At 43.7% G+C, this 26,430-nt stretch overlaps 1 protein-coding gene across 1 annotated transcript in view; it reads left to right on the top strand.

The window, feature by feature from the left end:
- LOC145394183 (uncharacterized) overlaps positions 1-26,430 on the top strand; it is a 272,780-nt gene that overhangs the window by 69,604 nt on the left and 176,746 nt on the right. The window contains exon 7 of the mRNA XM_080268165.1: positions 11,070-11,329. Coding sequence (XP_080124291.1) covers positions 11,070-11,329 — 260 coding nt within the window. The remainder of the gene's footprint in view (positions 1-11,069; positions 11,330-26,430) is intronic.

A 26,430-nucleotide genomic window follows, 5' to 3' on the forward strand; every position in this document is an offset into this window, starting at 1 on the left:
ATGTATTTCAAACATCCTTGTAGTCCAGACGACCAAGAATTTCATGACGTATTCAAACACGTGGAGTAACCAGCCCTAGTGGGTTAGTCCACCAGACACTACATCCTGCACACACATCCTCTCCAGGCTGTATATAATGTCAGAGAGAATCCCTTCAGATCAGAAGGAGTCGGAGAGCATACCCATAACACGAGGGTCAGATAGAGCGAGAAGGGGTTAGAGAGAGAAAGGGGAAAGAAGGTCTGACACTAGGGTCATGCTCCGCTACACTGTAACTCACAATTATAACTGTTTGCAATAAACTTCATAACCCAAGAGTGCTATAACTCACCTCGTTGACACTATGTCTCACTACTTTATTCTGGCAGAGTTTAGCAATCCATAATCGATTTCCCTGTCTCCCTACAAGTACCTAAGACCACGCTATCGAGATTGGTGGCAAGCGGTAATAACAAACCAAGTATGATAAACTACGCCATCGAGATTGGTGAACAGTGGTAAACTACAACAGACTACGCCTTACTGGCTTATACAACCGCTACAACAGTAAACTATGATATCTACCTCACTATGTTCACTGAGAGTGGTGGCGAGCTGTAAACGAAGCCGATTAATGTCTCAGTCAAAGCAATCTGCGACTCCTCAACAAGCAACAATTAGCAGTTAAACAAACAAACAAGACTCGCTCCTAACCACCTCAACCGCAACTCCACGATCTACGAGAAACAATAACAGTGATAAACTACGTCTGTCGACAACTCTACAAGGCTGCAGGTTAATCTCAAAAAGTAAGGAAAATCAAAAACTACAAGCTAAGAAGAAACAACAACAAGGAAGAGTGGGAGAGGAGGAAGTGCCATGCCAACAGTGTTGACCCAGCATGGTGATGTATCAACAAATCTGACTCCATTCCTTCCTCCTCCACCCTCCACCACCCTCCACAATGACCCCCACCATCTTCTCCTCCACCACCACTACCTCAGTGAGTCAGTGAGGCAGCAGGTCAGGAGTGTCATCATTTGCTAAGATCGTCAATCAGTCCGAGTGCCTGACAACACCATACTGTCATCCTGCACCTGGCTACCTGCCTTCCAGCCTGTCTGCCTACCCCGGTGATGACACGGAATGCTGACGCAGACATACCAGGACCCTGACCTACTTCAGTCAAACCCTACCAACACCCTTCAGCCATCATCACTATCATCAGCAGCAGCACCCTAGCCAGTATTCCCACCACAATTAATATCAGTGAGTCAAACATTTAATCTGTTAGTTTAACCCCTTAACCGCGGGGTGTCACTATTGTGACGCTCAGGCGCAATGGATCATACCGCGGGGCGTCACTTTTGTGATTCTGTGTTATTTTGAATTATCCCGGGCTTTCAAGTGGTGGCTTGTATCATCTATCAGTACTGCCAATGTCCAACACTAGTCAGCACTCCAAATCTCATCTGTACTCCCATCCATTGTTGACATTTTAGCGATTTTCCCCTCTTCCTGACTCCCCTCCCTACCTGCCCTCCATTACCCTGTCCTCTCACCTCCCAGGCCGCGCTGCGCTAAGCAAATCTCCCCCGGATTTTTCCACAGATTTCATCCATTGAAATAAGCCCTATGCCCTATACTTATACAAAATAATATATACCAAAAAAAATAAGGTAAGTGATAGTGTTATACACCAGGAATTGGCTAATTATCACCTGACAACACCTCACGTGCATTCATTCGCTACATTACCACGGTGATTTCCCCTTTGAATTATGCCTTGTAATCTATGTCTGTAATAAAAATATATTTCAGAAAGGAAGGGAGAAGCCTAAGTGACATTTACATTCGCCTGGAACTACCTATTTCTTTATGTATTGCTGAGATTTTCTACAAATAATTTATTAGCATGTAAGTTAGCAGCTGTCATCCTCATTGTCACTGTCAACCCTTGCCTTCTCAGATAAGCCGCAGCATTTAGTTCCTTGTCCTCCGCTGTGGTCAAAACATGTCGCACTCGCGCCCCGCCATTTCTGCCGCTTCTGCGCCCATTGCAAAGGGCCCCGTGACCTCTACACCCATAAAAAGTTGTGAGGGAAGCAGGAAAGGACTAAGTGAGTCTGCAGTGGCACGTGAACTAGCAGAATTGTCTATGGTGATGATGGATAGTGATTTTGACCCTTCGGGTGAATCGTGTGATGAACCGGGTGAGGAAATCGTGCCAGAAAGTGCTAGTACAAGTGCTTCAGTGTCGGAAGTTATCCCTAGCTCCAAGGGAAAGGAGCTGTTAGTGCAGCAAGGGAAGGAATTTGGGAAGGGAGTGAAAAGGCGGCGTGTTAGCCCCAGAACAATGGCCCCGCATGACCCAGCCCGCCATGAGTCCCGAGTTGATTCACCTCCTCGTTCCCCAAGCCCCACTTCACTCATTTCTTCCTCTTTATCTGCTGAATTATCTCCGGAGTCTTCGTCGTCGGAGTCACCACCAGCATCAACAGTGAAGGCAGGCCGTAGAGGAAGAGGTAAATCCCGGACAAGTAAAAGTAGAGTTGGTACTAGAGTAAAGGCTGCTAGTGCTGTACAGCAACTCAGGGTCAGTGCGAGTGACCTTGAACGGGATAAATCTGCCTCACAGCCACCCACCACCCTCACCCACCCTACACCGCCACGACAGGGAATCCTGGACGCCTTCGCGTGGACAGAAGGGTCCGATTTTGTGCCAGAACATTTAGTTTTTGATGAGAGCTCCTCAGGAGTACAGCCTGCCTTCACTCTTGACGATAATTCTGAGTGTGTGGACTACCTTTTGGCCTTCCTAGATGATGAAGTCATGCAGCACATATGTGATGAGACCAACAGGTATGAATCACAACGTGCTGCAAGTGGTACAGATGCAGCCAAGATGCAACAGTGGTCCATGCTGGGAGTGCAGGAGCTGTATGTGTTCTTTGCCCTCATGCTTCTCATGCCACACTCAAAGAAGCATGAGTTGGAAGAATACTGGTCCATGGACCCCTTACTACCCTCACCCACCTTCAATAAGTACATGGCCAGAGATCGCTTCCGGAACATCATGGGAAACCTACACTTTGCCAACAACGATGTACCTTCCCAAACCGACCCACTCTGGAAGATCCGGGAGATTCTGAGCAGAATGAAGGATAAGTTTATGTCATTCTTCCACCCCTTTCAGAAGGTTGTCATTGACGAATCCTTGGTTTTGTTCAGAGGATGTCTTCGGTTTGTACAGTACATTCCAAGCAAACGCCATCGCTTTGGAATCAAGTTCTTTGTACTGTGCGACTGTAAGACGGGGTACATCCTTGACTTCGTCATTTATGCAGCCAGCACTGTCGATCTGGATAAAACACACCCCCTTGGCTTCTCAGGCTGTATAGTGAAAATGCTCCTTGAAAAGTATTTTGGTGGGAATCATGGGCTGTATACAGACAACTATTATACAGCACCGAAACTTGCCAAATACCTTTCAGAGCACAGCATTGGCTCCTGCGGCACTCTCAAAAGTAATCGTGCCCACTTCCCTAAATTCACAGAGGCAGGAACCTCGCAGCGAGGAGACGTGCACCTACGCAAGTCTGAGAAGATGCTGGCAATACGGTGGCATGACAAGAGGGTCGTGCACATGCTCACCACCGTACATAAGGGGGAAATGACAGACAGTGGGAAGGTCGACCGTAGGACAGGCGAACCTGTGATGAAACCTGATGCTGTGTTAGACTACAATATCAACATGCGGCTGGTGGACAAGTCCGACATGATGATTGGTGAGATCGACTGCCTCAGGAAGAATACTAGGTGGTACAGGAAAGTTTTTCTGCATCTCATAGACATGACGATGCTGAACGCCTTCATCCTGTACAAGATGAAGGTCAAGCCACCCAAGTCCTTCTCCCTGAGGTTGTTTGCCAGGACTTGTGTTCAGCAGCTGCTGGAAAGATATGGTAGGGTGACAGCAGCAACTCCAAGGCGCCATCCAGTAACACTTCCCGACAGACTTGAGCAGAGGGCATATATGGATCGGCGCAGACTGGAGCTAATGCCTGCCACAGGTAAAAGGAAGGCTGCGATCCGCAGGTGTCAGGTGTGTGCACATACCACCCGCCGCACACTTGAGCCCAAATGCACCTCATGGCAGTGCGCTGAGTGCCAGGTTCCCCTCTGTGTTACCTGCTTCTTTGATTACCACAGCCGGAAGCAGTTCTAAAAGTGCAAGTGGGAAAGGAGAGTAATGTGTAAATAATGTGTAAATTGCAAGTGAAAGCAATGGATGTTCAGTACATATGATTGAACAGTGTATTATAGTTTTATCTTACTGAAAGTGACAGTGAATAACATAGTGTAAGTGAAATAGAAGGGTAAATATTGAAAATACAATAGAAAATGTAAATAGTTATGTAAGTAATTAGTAATATAAGAATATGAGTACAAATACTTTATGTTATAACAGTGAAAGTGAATCCATGGCTCTCTACGTATTTTACTGAATGAAAAATTGAATGACTTCAGTGACAATAAACTAATACCACCGAAGGAAACTTATGGAGAAAAACTCCAGATATATATAAGTGTTATATAGTAATAGAAATATAAAGTGTGAGGGGTTTTATGAATAATAAATGACAGAGTACCAAGAGCGAACTAGCGCAAGTGCGACGGTCATACACGCTTGTAATTTTCATTGCTTTCACAGTGTTTTTTTGTTTGGAGTATGGATCCCAAACTACTTGAAAATCATAGAGTAGTGTTTATAGTGTTAATATCTGGCTATGGTAATCATATTACGGGTTGTCGGGAAGTGTAAAGTGGAGACTTCGTTACCCAACTTCAGAGGTCTCCACAAGTCCTACAGTAACCGACGAAGGCTCAACAAACATTCCAGGAGAAAGCTGAAGGTATGTGCCATAAGCGTATATAATTTTAATATTCTAGGACTAATAACTGATTTTTGGCAAATATTTATTGAGAGTCTGTCAGAGCCTGAATAACCCCGCGGGACACGCAAAACATTGGTAAACATGCCCGCGGTGTAGGGGTTAATAGTACTACCTCATTTATATACAACCTTACGTATATACACAGTGATAGACAGTATCCTAACATCAACATATATTACATACATATGAAAATCCAGTAAGACCAGAGAATCAGAATATAAGTACACTCAAACCTCGATTTAAGGGACCTCCATTTAAGGGATTTCGGTTTTATGGGACTCCATATTCTACCTGACAAATGGACAAGACCATTCAAAAATGATACGTAATGTCTAGGTTATACACATTAATATGTTTCTTTATACAGTACCTGAAAAATAGTATTCATAATCATATTAATAAGTAAGATAAGTGAAACAATCATTGCATTTCATAATAAGATTGTCTTTTTATGTGGTAAAACAATGGACATTTTCAAGTAAAGGACATTTTCAAGGAAGGGATAAGTTGATTTCCCATTAGTCCCTTAAATCAAGGTTTGAGTGTACACATGTATTCTTCATATTACAGTGACAAGGAGAAGCAAGTGAAAATGACTAACACAAACGGAGCTAGCAACAGTGTGCTATACTCAGCCACACCCACTAGTACTTGCAACCTGTACCTAAAGATGAATTTAAAAATGAGCAAACATATCAGTTTGACTTCACAACCTCAAGAGATGTGTGGTACAAACGAAACTAAGTGAATAATGTACCTGTTATAAATATTGTATATATAATTTTGTATAAAATAACAAAATATGGGTTACATATAATGTCATCTTAATTCAAACTGTGCAACATAACTAAGTCAGTACACCCATCGTTTCGTTTCATTTTTAAAGGCTCCAATATGCTTGCATGTGTTGGGCTTGGTCACCTAATGGCAGCTCTCCACGCTGCACGATCCATTGCAGCCTCCCTGTTCAGTCCCTTAACCCTAAGGTCACACTTAATGACCTCGTCCCATGTCTTTCTCGGTCTGCCCCTCATAACCCCACCCCCAATATTAACACTTCTCACCTTCCTCACCCAATTATCATCCTCCATCCTCTCCACATGTCCAAACCACCTCAATCTACCTCTCCTCATCACAACACCAATACACTCCAGTCCCATCCTACCTCTCAACTCTTCCATTGTAAACCCAGCCCCTCCAGGCCTTGGATGCAGGGATGCACTGCACATCCACCTAATCATTGTCATTTCTGTTCGTCTGAGCCGGCGAATGTCTTCCTCCTTCACTGCCCAGGTCTCACTGCCATACAGCATTACACTCCCAACACATGCTGCATACAAAGACCCCTTAGCACGTAGGGCGAGCCCTCTCAATGTCAGGAGAGGCAAGAGCTCCCTGAACTTCTTCCAACCACTTCTCACCCTAGCCACAGAGCTAGCTCCAGCCCCACCTCCAGCACACAACATGTCTCCCAAATAACAAAACTCTTCCACACACTCAAGAGATTCACCAGCAAGTTCAATCCTTTCACGTCTGACGATCTCCACCTGCTCACCCCGGCACGCCGTACACATAAAATCAGCATTATCTCGCAGTCTACCTCTGATACCACTACATCTCTTATGCACCCATTTATCACACACACCGCACAAGATGGAATTATTTCCCACGCCCTTGTGGCGTGTCTCAAATAAACTGTAGAGCATAACTAAGCTAATACACCTATGGTGTCTCACAAAAATAAGCCAGTATACCTATGGTGTCTCAAATGAACAACTACATCAAATATGGATGTTTCATGATATGATTGCATTGCTGTTATTGTATTAGTTATATACATATGTATCAGTTATATAGCTACAGTGACCACACTTGTCTATCTATCTATCTATCTATAGCCCGACGCCCTAATCCCGCAAAGGGTGGCCGCAGACAAAACGCCTCCAAGTCACTCTGTCACCCACCATTTGACTCCCCTCCCCCTAACTCACCCCCCCCCTCCCTCACATACCTGTCAACTCCATCCCTCCACCTCATCCTCGGTCTACCCCTCCCTCTCCCTCCCTCCACCTCACCTACATACACCCTCTTAGTCAGTCTTTCATTCTCCATTCTCTCCACATGTCCAAACCACCTCAGTGTATTTCTCCTAATCTTTTCAACCACATCCACATCTACCCCACAACGTTCCTTCACTTCTTCATTCGTCAACCTGTCCCTCCACGTCACTCCACATGCTCCTCTCAAGTAACTCATTTCCACTGCTCTCACTCTTGACTTGTTCCCCTCTTGCAATGTCCACGCCTCGCTTCCATACGTCAGGGTAGGGATCACAATACCATCATGCAGTGACTTCTTAACTTCCATACTCACCTCCCTATTTCTCATCACTGCTTTCAGTGTACCAACAACCTTTCTTCCCTGCTGTACCCTTTCACGTACTTCATCCCCCAAAGTTCCATCCTTACTCATCACACTACCCAAGTACTTGAATGCACTCACATTCTCCATATCCTCACCATCCAACCTCACTGCACACTCTGTGACTTCATTCCTCTCAAACACCATAACTTTACTTTAGTTTACATTAACTTTCAGCTTTCTCCTCCTACACACTGTCCCAAATTCATTCACCAAACCTTGCAACTCCCATTCATCTTCACTCAACAATACTGTATCATCAGCAAACAGCAACACCGGAAGCTTCCAAATCTCACCCTCATTCATTAGGGCCACCCCCACATCCACTGCCCTACCTTGTACCTCCTTTACAACCCCATCCATATATATATTAAACAGCCATGGAGACATTACACACCCCTGTTTCAGTCCCACATTGAGATCAAAGAACTCACTCAGCTCACCATCCACTCGCACCGTAGCCCTAGCTCCCTCGTACATACTCCTCACAGCACTCAACAATTTCCCCTCCACTCCATATATTCTTAATACCTTCCACATACCTTGCCTATCTATTCTGTCATAAGCTTTCTCCAAGTCCATGAAGGCAGCATACACTTTCCTTCCCTTCTCTAGATACTTCTCCACTAAACATCTTAGAACAAATATCTGATCTACACACCCTTTTCCCTTCCTAAATCCCCCTTGTTCTTCTCCAACTAGCTCCTCTGTCATATCCCTAACCCTATCAATGAGTATTCTACCATATATTTTACCAGTCACACTAAGAAGGCAAATACCCCTATGGTTACCACATACTTCTCTCTCCCCTTTTCCTTTGTACAGAGGAACAATTATACCTGATTTCCAGTCCTCTGGAACCCTTCCCTCTTCCCAAGCCAATCTACACAACTTCCATATCCACTCCACAACAATCTCACCCCCATACCTAAGCATTTCACCACACACTCCATCAATTCCTGGGGCCTTTCCCAGCTTAATCTTCTTCATCGCTTCCACTACTTCCGACCTACTGATCTCTTCCTCCCTCCTCTCATCTCTTCTTCTCCCAGCCATTCCCCAACCACTTATACTCACACTGCTCTCACTCTCTACATTCAACAAATCCTCAAAGTGCTCCTTCCATCTCCTCAATTTCTCTCTCTTCTCCACCAACAATCTATTATTCCTATCTTTCGCTCCCCTACTATTTCCCCTTTCACACTGCCTTACTTTCTTTACCTCCTTCCAAAACAATTTCTTACTCTCCCTCCATTTCACACTCAGATTCCTCCCAAACTCTTCATCCACTTTCTTCTTACTCTCCTTCACCAGTCTCTTAACCTCCCTTCTCCTGCTCACATATACCTCTCTCTTCTCTCTCTCATCTTCTCCCCTACCTCTACTCGCCACACTTGTGATTCCTGCAATTATATTACAATTGCTACAATTATGTTAACTACAAACGATAGCATTTCTGCACTTATGTTACAGTTGCTGCGATTATGTTACTATTGCTACAATTATGTAACTACAAACGCTTGCATTACTGCAATTATGTTACAGTTGCTATAATTACGTAACTACAATTTTATGACCAACACAATTGTGTAACAGTTGCATTAACAAGATGTAACTAAAATTTTAATGGCCAACACAGAATGTAACAGTTGCATTAACAGTATGTAACTACAGTTTCATGGCCAACACAATTATTTAACAGTTGTATTAACAAGATATAATTAAAATTTTATGGCCAACACAATTATGTAACAGTTACTTTAACACAATGTTATGTTAGTCACACTTGTGTAACAGTTGCATTAAAATGATGTAACAGCAATAGCATTAACACAATGTAACTGCAGTTTTACAGTATTCATACAGTTATGTTACTTTTACACTATTATGTATTTCATTTAATTAAGTAAAAATTAATTGTAATGTGTACATAGTATGCATTAATATGTTAGGACAGTATTAACTCTCGGTGGTACGCCAGTTTCGCGTGACTGAGCGATATGTAGACTTTATATAGGCATTAGTATATGTCTCATAAACACAATGTACAGGATGTGGTGTCTGCTGGGGACATAAACAGTTTCTCACTGTGAATGTCAATTCACATAATGTCTATCCACAATCTTGTTGTCCCAGACCATCAAGAATCCTTAACCATATGATGTATTTCAAACATCCTTGTAGTCTAGACGACCAAGAATTTCACGATGTATTCAAACACGTGGAGTAACCAGCCCTAGTGGGTTAGTCCACCAGACACTACATCCTGCACACACATCCTCTCCAGGCTGTATAAATTATAATGTCAGAGAGATTCCCTTCAGATCAGGAGCTGGAGAGCATGCTCGTTAACACGAGGGTCTGATAAAGTGAGAAGGGTTAGAGAGAGAGGGGAGAGAAGGTCCGACACTAGGGTCACGCTCGCTACACCGTAACTCACTATTATAACTGTGTGCAATAAACTTCGTAACCCAAGAATGCTGTAACTCACCTCGTTGACACTACTTCTCACTACTTCATTCTGGCTGAGCTTAGCAATCCATAATCGATTTCCCTATCTCTCTACATGTACCTAAGACCATGCTATCGAGATTACTACACACTTCTTTTTCCCTGTTTCCTTTGTACAGGGGAATAATTATACCTGACTTCCAATCATCTGGGACTCTGCCTTCCTCCCAGGCCAATCTGCACATCTTCCATATCCATTCTACTACTGCCTCTACCCCATGCTTCAGCATTTCACCACACACCCCATCAATTCCTGAGGCTATCCTGATTTTGACTTTAATTACTTCCACTACTTCTATCCTACTGATTTCTTCCTCTCTCTCACCTCCCTCTTTCTCACAGCCATTTCCCAGCCACTTATCCTCACATCACTTTCATTCTCTATGTTTCATAGTTCCTTAAAGTGTTCTCTCCATCTGCTCACTTTATCTCCCGTCTCCACTAACAATCTACCATTTTTATCTTTCACTCCCCGACTAACTTCTTCATCACCCCGTCTTATTTTCTTTACCTCTTTCCAGAACATTTTCTTATATTCCCTCCACTTTACACTCAGATTCCTCCCAGATTCCTCATCCATTCTCTTCCTATTCTTTCTCTCTAATCTTTTCATCTCTCTTCCTCTCTGCATATAACTCACTCTTCCGTCTCTGAACTTCCTCCACGTCCTTGCTTCCCATCCACTTACTATATGCTTTCTTCTTTTGTGCCACAACTTGTATAGAAGTTGATGGATGAAATACATGTGGAGAGATCCTCAGGACTAGGGACATACCTCATTCTTAAGCAATTGTTCTGCCCCAAAGATGCTTCAAGAATAAAGCACAGTGTGTGGAAGGCTTACCCCTTTTGGGTAGAACTTCTGTTAGTTATGGAAGGGAGTGAATGAATGTACAGTATGACCTATTTCACTGGGCCCTCTGTTGATACTGTAGTTCTTGTAATGTTCTTCTTCCCATTTTCTGCTTCTTGTTCCTACCTGACCCAATTATGAATGGAAAATGGAGTTAAGATGATGATGATGGTGTAATGAAAATAATGAGAACTCAGTTTTAGGGTACTATGCTGCTGTTTTCAGTTTCTGTCTTGAGTTTTTGTTTACTTAAATGTCCCCAGCTGTGTTCTTAGGAGTTCTCAAATATTCTTGACATGTTCTTTCCCTTCCCTCATTCTCATTTTGAAAAAAAAATCATCTGACAGGTGTGCACTTTGGTGTGAAAAAGATGTACAGCAGTATCTTCAGCAAGTACTACTGGCGCACCATGTATGTTGATGTGGGGAATTATTGCCGCCGCTGTGAGAAATGCAATGAGGTTACCATTACTGGATACCGTGATATCATTCCACATGGCACTGGGGCTGGGCTTGTGCAGGCAGGGGAAGACCATGGGGCTGATGACGAGGATGGCAACAAGATCACTACACTGCCCACTGACAGGATCATCAGGGTTTGGAAAAAGGTGAGTGTTCTTCATTTTTTTTTTTTTTTTTTTTTTTTTTTTTAATATGAATAATCATAATTATCATTCAAACTTAAATTCCTGCCTCAGGAATGTTTTTTTTTCCCTATTGTTTTTTAAAATAATATTCCCCATATATGTGTGTGTATATAATGTGTACAGTATACTCTCAAATATCCATTGTAATTCAGCCAAGCCCTATGCCAGTTAAAGCAAAATGCCAGATATTGCATATCTGTCGCAACATTCAGCATTGAGCCGGACATTTTGATTCTGTCCATCTCAACCCTCTATCCTAAAAACTTCACTATGAGTAAAAGATGAAAACTAAGCATTTAAAAACAATACAGTAATGATACAGTATAGCAGTACAGTACAGTATAGTACTCTACCTAGTGTACTATTTTAATGACTCACCAGATGTTGTCATCGATGGGAAGAAACAGCACTGGGGGGGTTGCATCCATGAACAGTACAATACAGAACACAGCACGGGTAGTTTAACAATCACAACAGAGCACTAGGACATGAGTACTGACAGGCCATTAACCTTGCAATACAATACAGTACTGTACAGTAGCATGAACATAGGATGCCAGAGAATTAGTCAAAGCACCAGGGTTTTGCAACTGCATGGTCAGAAGAGCAGGAGTGCTCAGACATGTCTTGACTCTTTGACATCCATGGGCAAGAATGAGAGCATGGCTGTAACCTTAGTGCGCCAAATAAGCCATACCCATAATGGATTCTGATTGGCTGGTGTGTAGCGGGTGTTTTCATTGGCTCCAGAGTTTTGGATTTCCCCTGCTGCTGGTTGGTTACCACTTACAAGTTGATTACGACCCCTCAATGCTGGATATTGCATTGGACCGCCGGTTACTTCCTGTTTCAGCACCAGATGTTGCATATAAATTGCTGGATATTGCATTAATAGAACCAAGAGCTGTGCCGGATAATGCGTTGGGCCAGATATTGTGACAACAGATAATTGAGAGTTTACTGTGTATATATATATGTCTATCTATAGCCCGATGCTCTAATCCAGCAAAGGGTGGCCGCAGACAAATCTCCTCCAAGTCGCCCTGTCACCCACCATTGGACTGCCCTCCCCCCAACTCACTCCTCCCTCCCTCATATACCTTTCAACTCCACCCCTCCACCTCACCCTCAGTCTCCCCCTCCCTCTCCCTCCCTCCACTTCACCTACATACACCCTCTTAGTCAGTCTTTCATTCTCCATTCTCTCCACATGTCCAGACTACCTCAGTGTATTTCTTTTAATTTTCTCCGTCACATCCAGATTCACCCCACAACGTTCTTTTATTAATTCATTCGTCAACCTGTCCTTCCATGTCACTCCAGATGCTCCTCTCAGGTAACTCAGTTCCACTGGTCTTACTCTTCACATGTTTACCTCTAGCAAGGTCCACACCTTGCATCCATATGTCAGGGTAGGGATCACAATACTATCGTGCAGTGACTTCTTGACCTCCATACTCACCTCCCTATTTCTCATCATTGCTTTCAGTGAACTGACAACCTTCCTTCCCTGTTGTACCCTTTCAAGTATGTCATCCCCAAAACTTCCATCCTTACTCATCACACTACCCAAGTACTTGAATGCACTCACATTCTCCATATCCTCACCATCCAACCTCACTGTACATTCTGTGACTTTATCCCTCTAAAACACCATAACTTTACTCTTGTGTACATTAACTTTCAGATTCCTCTTCTCACACACTGTCTCAAATTCATTCACCAGACCTTGCAACTCCCATTCATCTTCACTTAACAATTCTGTATCGTCAGCAAACAGCAACACCGGAATCCTCCACACCTCACTCTCATTCATTAGAGCCAACCCCACATCCATTGCCCTACTTTGCACCTCCTTTACAACCCCGTCCATGAATATATTAAGCAGCCATGGAGACATCACACATCCCTGTTTCAGGCCCACATCTAGATCAAAGAACCCACTCAGCTCACCATCCACCCACACCGTAGCCCTAACTCCCTCATTCATACTCTTCACACCACTCAACAATTTCCCATCAACTCCATATATTCTTAAAACTTTCCACATACATTGCCTATTTGCTGTGTCATATGCTTTTTCCAAGTCCATGAGGGCAGCATACTCTTTCTTTCCCCTGTCTTGATACTTCTCCACTAAACATCTTAGAACAAATATCTGATCTACACACCCTTTTCCTGTCCTAAATCCCCCTTGTTCTTCTCCAACTAGCTCCTCTGTTATATGCCTAACCCTATCAATAAGTCTATCTATCTGTCTATTGCCAGACGCCTCAATCCCACTTTGGGGTGGCCACAAACAAATCGCCTCCAAGTCGCCCTGTCCCCCGCCATTTCACTGCCCTGCTCCCAACTCACACCCCCATCTCTCATATACCTCTCCACCCCATCCCTCCATCTCATCCTCGGCCTCCCCCTCCCTCTTCCCCCCTCCACCTCACTCACATACACTCTCTTCGTCAGTCTTTCACCCTCCATCCTCTCCACATGACCAAACCACCTCAGTGTGTTCCTCATAACACTTCCTATCACATCCACATCCACACCACAACGCTTCTTTATATTCTCATTCGTCAGCCTGTCTCTCAGTGTGACTCCACAGGCTCCTCTTGAATAACTCATTTCCACTGCTCTCACTCTTGACTTGTGTCCTTCCAACAACGTCCAAGCTTCACTTCCATACGTAAGAGTTGGTATCACAATACTGTCATGTAGTAACTTTTTCACTTCCATGCTCACTTCCCTGTTTCTTATCACTGCTTTCAAAGAACCAGCAACCTTTCTTCCCTGCTGTACCCTTTCAAGCACTTCACCCTCCAAACCTCCATCCTTACTCATCACACTACCTAAGTACTTAAATGTACTCACATTTTCCAATTCCTCACCATCCAACCTCTCTGTACATTCACTCACTTTACCTCTCTCAAAGACCATCACTTTACTCTTCCCTATATTCACATTTAGATTCCCAAACTCGTCCACCAAGCCTTGCAGCTCCCCTTTGTCTTCACTCAACAACACAGTATCATCTGCAAACAACAGTACAGGGAGTTTCCAAACACTATCCTCTTTCACCAGGGCCACTCCAACATCCACTACCCTACCTTGTACCTCTTGTAATACCCCATCCATGTACAGATTGAGCAACCATGGAGACATGACACATCCCTGTTTCAACCCAACTTTCAAAGAGAAAAATTCACTTAGTTCACCATCCACACGCACCGCAGCCTTCGCACCATCGTACATACTCTTCACAGCATTCAACAACTTCCCATCTACTCCATATATTCTTAACACTTTCCACAATCCTTGTCTATCCACCCTGTAATATGCTTTCTCCAAATCCATGAAAGCTGCATACACCTTCTTTCCCTTCTCTAGAAACTCCACTAAAGATCTAAGAATGAATATCTGATCTACACAACCTCTTCCCTTCTTAAAGCCTCCCTGTTCTTCTCCAACTAATTCCTCTCTTCTTTCTCTAACTCTGTCAATAAGTATCCTACCATACACTTTTCCTGTTATACTAAGAAGACAAATGCCCCTATGATTACCACTCACTTCTTTTTCCCCTTTTCCTTTGTACAAGGGAATAATTATGCCTGACTTCCAATCCTCCGGGACTCTACCTTCCTCCCAGGCCAATCTGCACATCTTCCACATCCATTCTACTACTATCTCTCCCCCATGCTTGAGCATTTCACCACACACTCCATGAATTCCTGGGGCTTTCCCCGATTTAACTTTCTTCATTGCTTCCACAACTTCTATCCTACTGATTTCTTCCTGTCTTCTCACCTCCCTCCTTCTCCCAGCCATTCCCCAGCCACTTATACTCGCATTACTTCCATCCTCTATGTTCAACAATTCCTTAAAGTGTTCTCTCCATCTGCTCACTTTTTCTCCCTTCTCCACTAGTAATCTACCATTTTTATCTTTTACTCCCCTGCTAACTTCACTTCCACCCTGTCTTACTCTTTTCACCTCTTTCCAGAACATTTTCTTACAGTCCCTCCACTTTACACTCAAATTCCTCATCCACTCTCTTCTTACTCTCTCTTACTAATCTTTTCACCTCTCTCTTTCTTTCTACATATAACTCTCTCTTCCGCCTCTCAACTTCTTCCACGCCCCTATTTCTCATCCATTCATTGTATGCCTTCTTCTTTTGTGCCACAGCCTGTCTCACCTCTTCAGTCCACCACGCTGTTCCTTGCACCCCCCTCCATCTTCTCTTCCTTCCACACACCACATCACATGCTGCACATATTTCTTCTGTAAATATCCTACACACACCTTCCACGTCTCCCATCTGCTCCAATTCATATTTGCCCAATCGTTCCTCCACTTCTCTCTTATACTCTGCCTTTTTCTCATCCTCTTGTAACCTTTCCACTCTCCTTGCAACTACTTCCTCTCGTCTTTCCCTTCTTCTGTTCCTCCATCTTACTTGAATTTTAATTCTGGCCACCACCAAGTAGTGGTCAGAAAGTCCACTCCCCCAACCTCTATATGCTCTTGCATCCATTACACATCTTTGCATCCTTTCATCCACACACACATAATCAATCATTGCCTTCCTTTCATTCAGTTCACCACCCACCCTTCTCATCGCTCGCCATGTATACCTGTAGATCATTTTATGCCTGAAGTGGGTATTGGCTATCACCAACCCCCTCCCAGCTCCACTAACGCACTCCAATTCTCATCTATCTCAGCAGGCACACCCCACTCACCAACTATTCCATCCACCTTCACATTCCCAACTTTACCATTCATATCACTGATCAAAAACACTCTCTCATTCGTTCCAAACTTTTCCATGCACACTTCTACATTTGTCCAGAACTCTTCTCTCACTCTTCTAGCATGATCTTGTGTTGGCGCATACATACACACAATCGCCCACATTTGTATTCCAACTTTCAACTTTACCCACACAATCCTTGACCCAACTGATCCATACTGTCTTATGCTATTCTTCCATCTTTTACTCACAACTATACATACTCCTCCCTTTGCCCTCTCATTCTCACCTACTCCTGCACATATACCCCATCCATACTCCCATTCTCTCACACTTTCTCCTCTCCATTTTGATTCAGTTATTCCACATCAATAAGTATTCAACCATATATTTTTCCAGTCACACTAAAAGGCAAATTCCCCTGTGGTTACCACACACATCTCTCTTCCCTTTTCCTTTGTATAAAGGAACAATTATACCTGATTTCCAGACCTCTGGAACCCTTCCCTCTTCCCAAGCCAATCTACACAACTTCCATGTCCACTCTACAACAATCTCATTCCCATACTTCAGCATTTCACCATACACTGCATCAATTCTTGGGGCCTTTCTCATCTTGATCTTCTTCATTGTTTCAACTATTTCTGCCCTACTGATCTCATCCTTCCTCCTCTTGTCTCTTCTTCTCCCAGCCATTCCCCAAGCACTTATACCCACACTTCTGTCACTGTCTACATTCAACAAATCCTCAAAGTGCTCCTTCCATCTCCTCGTTTTCTCTCTCTTCTCCACCAACAATCTGTTATTCCTATCTTTCACTCCTCTACTGTTTCCCATTTCACACTATCTTATTTTCTCCTTCCAAAACAATTTCATACTCTCCCTCCATTTCACACTCAGATTCCTCCCAAACTCTTCATCCACTCTCTTCTTACTCTCCTTCACCAATCTCTTCACCTCCATTCTCCTGCTCACATATACCTCTCTCTTCTCTGTCTCTCATCTTCTCCCCTACCTATACTTACTAGCTAGTCACTATGTGCCTTTTTCCTTTCTTCCACAGCTCATTTCATATCATTCCATCAAGCTGTCCCTTGCACACCCCTGCATCTCCTCCTCACTCCACAAACCACCTTGCATGCTGCACGTGTCTCCTCCATGAATATCTTACTTACTTCTTCCACCCCTTCCATGAGCTCTAACACACACCTTCCCAATCTTTCTTCCACTGTACTCTTATACTCTACCATTTTCTCACTCTCTTGCAACTTCTCCACTCATTTTACAGGAGCTGTTTCCACCTGTCTTCCCTTTTGTCTCTTCACCCATTTTCTTTGCAGCCTTACCTTGGCCATCACTAAGTGATGGTCCGAGATTCCATTCCCTCACCCTCTCCACACTCTTGCATCCAACACTTGTCTTCATCATTTGCTAATCCACATGCACATAATCTATCATTGCCTTCGTTCAGCAAGTTCACTGTCTATCCTTCTCATGACTCTCCATGTATACCTGTGGATCATCTTATGCTGGAAGAAGGTATTGGCTATTGCCAACCCCTTACCAGCACAGGTGTCCACCAAAGCACTTCCATTCCCATCTGCTTCAGCTGGCACACCCCACTGACCAACCACTCTATCCACTTGTACATTCCCAACTTTACCATTCATGTTTCCAGTCAGAAACACTCTCTTGCTCCTCTCAGACATTTCCATACATGCTTCTACACTCGCCCAAATCTCATCTTTCACTCATACCACTCAGTCCTCTGTCGACCCATACGCACATACAATCGCCCAAGCTTGCATACCTACCTTCAGCCGCACCCATACATTCCATGCACCCACTGTTAAATACTCTCTAATATTCTCCTTCCACTTCTTGCTTATCATCAGACATACTCCCTCTCTTCCCCTGTCATTCTCATTAACTCCCGCACATATACCTAAACCATGTTCCCATTCTCTCACCCTTTCACCTTCCCATTTAGTTTCAGTCAGTCCACATATATCCACTCTTGCATCCTCAAGCACCTGAACAATCTCTCTCTCTTTCACTTCATCATTTACTCCTCTCACATTCCATATATATACAGTATATATATATATATATATATATATATATATATATATATATATATATATATATATATATATATATATATATATATATATATATATATATATATATATATATATATATATATATATATGTATATATATATATATGTATATATATATATATATATATATATATATATATATATATGTATATATATATATATATATGTATATATATATATATATATATATATATATATATATATATATATATATATATATATATAAAGCATCATCATCATCATTATCACGAGCCATTTGAGTATCGACTGCAGGACCGGCCTATCCCTACCAAAGTAGGGACGATACAGCCAATGTAACACTACCAAGAGGCTTAGGCTGTCTTGTAGAGATTGTATGTAGGGTGAGAACTGCTTGTAAATGTGATTGTAGTGCTGTAGTGGCTTTGGATGTGTGTCCAGTCTGTGAACCAAGTGTAATCGGCCAGCACCAGCCGACTGGGTGCGAACATACTTTACAGTATGCGACACTGGTTCAATCACAGCATCCCGTGTTCTCCAATGTAGTACATGGGTGGGAGAACACTTCCAAAGTTTATTACCCTGGCGGGGCGCGAACCCTCACTCTCCAGTGTACGAAAATGCACACTTTACCACTGTACCACACAGACTCCATATATATATATATATATATATACCGGTATATATAAGTTTATGTAAATATATATAGAATACTCATTGATAGGGTTAGGGATATGACAGAGGAGCTAGTTGGAGAAGAACAAGGGGGATTTAGGAAGGGAAAAGGGTGTGTAGATCAGATATTTGTTCTAAGATGTGTAGTGGAGAAGTATCTAGAGAAGGGAAGGAAAGTGTATGCTGCCTTCATGGACTTGGAGAAAGCTTACGACAGAGTAGATAGGCAAGGTATGTGGAAGGTATTAAGAAAATATGGAGTGGAGGGGAAATTGTTGAGTGCTGTGAGGAGTATGTACGAGGGAGCTAGGGCTACGGTGCGAGTGGATGGTGAACTGAGTGAGTTCTTTGATCTCAATGTGGGACTGAAACAGGGGTGTGTGATGTCTCCATGGCTGTTTAATATATATATGGATGGGGTTGTAAAGGAGGTGCAAGGTAGGGCAGTGGATGTGGGGCTGGCCCTAATGAATGAGGGTGAGATTTGGAAGCTTCCGGTGTTGCTGTTTGCTGATGATACAGTGTTGTTGAGTGAAGATGAATGGGAGTTGCAAGGTTTGGTGAATGAATTTGGGACAGTGTGTAGGAGGAGGAAGCTGAAAGTTAATGTAAACAAAAGTAAAGTTATGGTGTTTGAAAGGAATGAAGTCACAGAGTGTGCAGTGAGGTTGGATGGTGAGGATATGGAGAATGTGAGTGCATTCAAGTACTTGGGTAGTGTGATGAGTAAGGATGGAACTTTGGGGGATGAAGTACGTGAAGGGTACAGCAGGGAAGGAAGGTTGTTGGTACACTGAAAGCAATGATGAGAAATAGGGAGGTGAGTATGGAAGTTAAGAAGTCACTGCATGATGGTATTGTGATCCCTACCCTGACGTATGGAAGCGAGGCATGGACTTTGCAAGAGGGGAACAAGTCAAGAGTGAGAGCAGTGGAAATGAGTTACTTGAGAGGAGCATGTGGAGTGACATCGAGGGACAGGTTGACGAATGAAGAAATGAAGGAACGTTGTTGGGTAGATGTGGATGTGGTTGAGAAGATTAGGAGAAATACACTGAGGTGGTTTGGACATGTGGAGAGAATGGAGAATGAAAGACTGGCTAAGAGGGTGTATGTAGGTGAGGTGGAGGGAGGGAGAGGGAGGGGTAGACCGAGGATGAGGTGGAGGGATGGAGTTGAGAGGTATTTGAGGGAGGGGGGGTGAGTTGGGGGGAGGGTAGTGAAATGGTGGGTGACAGAGTGATTTGGAGGCGTTTTGTCTGCGGCCACTCTTTGCGGGATTAGGGCGTCGGGCTATAGATGTCCGACTCTGGGCAAAGGCTTCATGGCCTATTTCTCGGAGGCAGTGACCTATCCCAAGGCCCAGTAGTCCTCCTACACCTCCTTATGTCACCACTTCGGCACTAACACCCACCATCCACATTGAATACATGCTAGGGCTGTCTCATACAGGATTGGTGTATTGGTATTAGCTGGGGTATTTTACGACATGTCGGCGGGTCATCTGGTAGATCAGGCAAGTCTGCTTTTTTTGGAAATTCAAATCCTTAAACTGTTCCCTGCCCCAGCCGGAATTCAATCCTGGGTCCATTAGGACCGCAGGCCTCCTCTCTACCGATTTAGCCACCGCCTACCCCTATATATATATATATATATATATATATATATATATATAAGCAACGTTGGGTCTGGTTAGTACTTGGATGGGTGACCGCCTGGGAACACCAGATGCTGTTGGCATCCCTACGTGTCAAGTGGGGTTGGTGGATGATTAGTGCCCCTCCCTGTAAAACAATTAACTCTAAGCCCTTGGCCACCCCGTGTGGGATACATGGCGTCTGGCAATGAATGAATGAAAATATATATATATATATATATATATATATATATATATATATATATCTCTATATATATATATATATATATATATATATATATATATATATATATATATATATATATATATATATATATATATATATATATATATATATTATATATATATATATATATATATATATATATATATATATATATATATATATATATATATATATATATATATATATATATATATATATATATATACAGTATATATATATATATATACATCCATCCATCCATCCATCCATCATTCAGTCCTACATTGCCCCATGAGGAGTGTAGGAGCCCAGGGCTAGGCAGTTGGTCCTGACATTAAGATGAGAGTGACCAGTCTCACTCATTCCTAAGAGGCATTACATGAGCAATCAACCCCGCCACCTCTTGGATGTAAACCTTCACCGGCTCAGTCTGATTGGAGCGCAATAATTACCCACTAAACCACCAGGCGCCAAAATGTGGTTATACGGTTACCATCCAGCATAGTAAATGGTTTCCTGGTGTACAGGAAACCATTTGGCTTGTCACTCAGTGTAGAGTCACCCACAGGCAGAAGGAAAGGGAAAGAATAAAGGAAAGAAAGACAGAAGAGGGAGTGTAAAGCTACCCATGGGCAGAAGGACAAGGGAAGAATGAAGGAAAGGAAGACAGAAGAGGATGGAAGGGAAGAAGGATGGAAGAGAGGAAAGGGCAGACACCCGACAGGAGCACTGCATTGAATGAGTGGATGGTGAGTGCCCCCACCTACCACAAATACATATATATATAGTAATCCCTCTACTATCCGAACGCCCAATATCCGAACATCCCCACTAACCGGACATAATCGTCCCGGGATCCAATATTCCCAAAATGGTCCGAAAACTGCAAAAAATTTGAAAAAAAAAACCTGAATTTTTCCCGCCCATAATTTGAACTTGGTGCGCGCGGCGCGGGATAGCTTTGTTGTGGCGCATCGTTCCTCCTACGTCTGATAGAGCGCCGCTGCATCCTCCCCACCCTCCGCCTGTCTCTCATCGCGAGTGCACGCTCGTCGTCATGGCTGCCCACGTGCTCGCTTTTGTGGTGGTTCCTTACCTGCTGCAGGCACTCCTGCTGCTCTCGGGCCTCCTATTAGTGTGTGCGATGATGGCCCCACCGCCTGAGAAGAGGAAGAGAGTGGTGTTGACTCTGGAGAAGAAACGGGAGATATTGGAGAAAGTAGATGCGGGGTGGTCTTCTTCCCGCATCGTCCGCGAGTTCAACCTGGCCCGATCTACTTTGTTCGATATCAAGAGATCCCGAGACAAACTCATGCAGTACATGGCTGACTTCTCGTCGAGAAGCAGATGCAACGTGAAGAGGAAGGTGATGTTTACTCCCAAGTTTGCTGAAATCGACTGATCCACGTTGATGTGGTATCGACAGCAACGTGCTGCTGGTGTGATGGTACGTGGAACGGAGCTGAAGGCTGCTGCTGAGACGTTCGCCAGGCTTCATGATGCCCTAGACTTCAAGGCATCCGAGGGTTGGCTCTTCGCGTTCAAGTTACGCCATGGCCTTACCAACCATAAAGCTCATGGCGAAGCTTTGGACGCTAACGAGGATGGAGTTGATGAGTTTCGGCACAAGGTTAAGGGCTTGATCGACAGGGAGGGCCTCATTCTCGGTCAAGTCTACGATGCTGACGAAACTGGTTTATTCTATTGCTCTTTGCCAACAAACACTCTATCCAAGGAGATGGAGAAACGTGTACCTGGCCGCAAGCTCTTCAAGCAACGGATATCTGCTTTGTGTTGTGCCAGTGCTAACTGCATGCACTGGCTTAAGCCCGTTATTGTTGGCCGTGCAAAGCAGCCTCGGTGTCTTCATGGGGTGATGGATGTCCTTCCTGTCGTCTGCTACCATTCTTTGAAGGCATGGTTTACAGCCCAGATCTTCAAAGACTGGTTCCACCGCCACTTCGTCAAGGAGGGCATCCATTACCAGAAAGACACTGGGAATCCCGCGCGACCAGGTAAAGGCCCTCCTTCTCCTCGACAATGCACCTGCCCACCCGTGGAACAAGGACTTGGTGGCTGAGAATGGCCGGATTAGGTGCATGTTTCTGCCACCTAATACGACTGCTCTCATCCAACCAATGGACCAAGGAGTGATCGTGGCAACAAAGCGCCTATACCGCCGGAAGTTCCTGGACGAGGTGCTGGTTGTTCTCGAGGACAAGGACGAGCGCAGAGAGGGACGGGACACGCGAGGCCAGCGGACTTTGGAAAACCTTCGCCGCTACAACATCAAGTCTGCAATCTACAACTGGGCCAGTGCATGGAAGGAAGTTCCTGTCAAGACTCTAGAAAATGGTTGATCTCGTCTGCTTCTCAGAACAGATGTGGAGTACGATTTTCTAGGTTTTGACGTGGATGACTTCCATGCACGGCTACGTACGCATGGCGACGATGTTGATGTGGACGATGTGCGTGAGTGGTTGGATGACGACGAGGGCGATCCTGGGTATCAGACATTGTCTGATATCGAGATCGCATCTTCAGTTGCAGGTGTCAGTACCCAGCTTGAAGATTCCGACGAGGACGGCGATGATGATGCGGACTCCTCTCAGCATGATACTACTCCAGCCATCCCCAAGCTGAGCGCACTCCGGGAACACCTAGAGTTCATTCTCGATTACCTGGAACACCCGGACTGCGACAGGGAGATGGGGCCCTTGGGACTTGTGGAGGAAGTGCGTGCTTTCAGGCAGCGCATCATCAATCGTCAGAATCGTCGGTCCTTGCGTCAATCAACGATTGACAGTTTTTTCAGGCCTGTGACCTCCGCTGTGCCCAGCCTTGGCTCCACTCCGTTGCCTCCCCAAGACAGGCCCTCATGCTCCGAGCCACAGCCCAGCACATCAGCCACGGTGGAGTCACCGCTCGACGTGAGTTTGCGTCTGTCTTCAGAGTCGTCTGCAGTGGGTACGCCATCACCACGACCCAGCAACGCACCCCTAGGTCACCTGCCAGTGATCCTCTCGGACTCTGACAGCAAGAACTTCTCCACTAGACCACATGGGAATTTACAGTGTTGTGCAGTGAAAAAAACAGTGTGTTGTGTTAAGGATTTACAGTTGTGAGTGAGAATGCAATTTTGAAACAACATTTAATGTAAATAGACTTGTTTGTTTTTGCTTTAGAAAATGGTTAGAAGAGTGGGAAAAGCTAAAGTGCAGAGTGCAACACTTAGTAAGTTACAATGGAGCATAAGTTAGACAAGAGTGCGCACTGTGAAGAGAACGGACTTCTGAGTGCGATTGACTAAGTTCAGTGCAAGACTTCATGAACAGTGTACTGCAAGTGCTTCAGGAAATCCTTCTTACTATCAGAGTTCGAGAGGAGGCGGTTATTCATCGAGATGGCCATGGACTTGCTGTAAGTAGGCAGAATGTTTCATACTGTACTTTTTTCCATACTATACTTACCTCAAACACCTCATTTCACTCTTTAATGTCCTTTATTGGTGTGAATAGGGTGTTAGGAGCTATGCATGTGCAGTAGGAAGGTGTTTTTCTGAGTTAGGCTAGGTTAGGGTCCATAAGTACCAGTTCAGGAGCCAGGCACTTGTAAGTACCCAGAATGTTGAATATTGTATGAACCTACCTCAAAACCCTCATTTTATGCCTCTTTTGCATTTATTTCAGTCTTTTATGTGCCTTATTGGTGTGATTTGGGTCTTAAATAGATGCTATGCATGTCCAGAGGGAGTTGTATAGGTGTTTCTCTGAGTTAGGGTCCATAAGTACAAGTCCATAAGCTGGGGCCCAATAGCCGGACAGGACCACTATCCGGACCTGCCTATGGCTCTATTACGTCGGATATTGAAGGGATTACTGTATATATATATATATATATATATATATATATACAATAAATTCTCAAATTTTGACAGTTTAGAATTCGATGATTCGAATTTCATGCATATTGGAGTGGTCTGCCTACCTCACTTTTCAATGCAAAATCGTGAATTTCGATGCTCTCAGGGTTTCATACACAGAAACAGTCAAAGATCATCACCTTCTTCAGGCCAGTTACTAGGGTGTTGCAAGATATAACCATCCAAGAGGGTGAGGAGGAAGATGTTGACACTGCAGATGTCCAGATACTTGAGGATGATTTTCATTTTGAGGAATTCGCGTTGCATGCCTCCACAGAGGAGGCTGCTTCAACTAAGTAGTCCACCCCTGCCACACACCACCAACACCAGCCAGCCAAGTGATAATATTCCATAACCCAAGGTTAGTACTGTACAGTGTGCTGTACTGTAACTACTGTAATGAAAACTGTGATGGAATACTGACAAACTGTAACAAATTTTGCTGTATTCTAAACTACAGTACACTATGGCAGTACAGTACAGAACTACAGTTACATAACCACATTTATAGTTCATAAAGTTTACATGGAGTGTGAGCAAAAAATCATGATTTTTTGTAATGAAGTTGGGAGGCCCTGGACCCAAACTAATTTTTCCCATAAGTTCAGTTTAAATTTTGATCTTTTGAATTTTGATGTGTTTTTCTGGTACATATCCCCATCGAAATTTGAAAATCCACTGTATATATATAAATACTGTACAGTATTTGTTAAATCAACTTCTGTATCTGATACTCAGTTGACTTCTGAGTGTGCCTCATTTTTTACAACTAAGATATCTTGCATAAAAAATGATTTAGGCAGTAGTTCTTATAGTAAAGTGTATTCAAATGACTTCTAACCACGATGCACAGAGAGTCATTTGCTGTCAACATATCTTCCACTGGATGTAAATAAAAATGTTACATCAGAGAACTGAACAGAACATTTTGCCCACTCGATCTGAGTAACATGTCACAACTCCCTGATGTGTACAAGCGGCCAGTAGACTTTATCTGCAGCATAATGAATAGATGCTTCTTAGAAAGCAATTTTGTGCAGTCTGAGAAATGTGCTTTTCTTAGGCTCCTACTCTAGAAACCTGGCCTTGATGTCAGGCACATGACAAATTATTGTCCTGTCTCTAACCTGTTCCTCTTATCAAAGATTATTGAGCGGGCCATACTTGATCAACTCCTACCACTACTGGAACATAACAGAGTTGTTCCTGTTGTTCAGTCAGCATAAAGAAAATAACATTCAACTGAAACTGTGCCAACAAGGATTCATAGTGACTTGGTGGCAAACATCTGTAGTAGGGTGTCCTCTCTCCTAGTACTGTTGGATCTTTTTGCAACTTTTGATACAGTAGATCATAAACTATTGTTGGATGATCTGTATTTTTATGGCATTCATGATAGTGCTTTTTTGCTCCTTAAGTTGTATCTGTCGGACAGATCTCAGACAGTGGTAGTAGTAGTAGTAGTTGTTCCCTAGGCAGTCTGGCCAAACAGCCCCGAGTCCCTTAGGAAGGCCATGGCCGAGTCCGAGCTTTCCCACAGAGCTCTAAAAGAGTGTATGTTATGTTGTTGGCGTAGGTGATTGTGTGCAATGCAGTCTTCCATAATGTGCTTAATAGTATGGGGTGCTGTGTTGCATCCTGAACAGGCATCAGCGACTGAGTCATCCAGCCTCTTCTGGTAGCTTAAGAGGGCTGGATGGTGCCCACATCTCAGCCTGGCCAGGTGGACCTTGTCCTCACGAGGGAGATGGG

The sequence above is a fragment of the Coenobita brevimanus genome, chromosome 26, assembly GCF_032717465.1.
Source record: "Coenobita brevimanus isolate Jiangsu-jjx chromosome 26, ASM3271746v2, whole genome shotgun sequence".
In the NCBI taxonomy this organism is placed as follows: domain Eukaryota; kingdom Metazoa; phylum Arthropoda; class Malacostraca; order Decapoda; family Coenobitidae; genus Coenobita; species Coenobita brevimanus.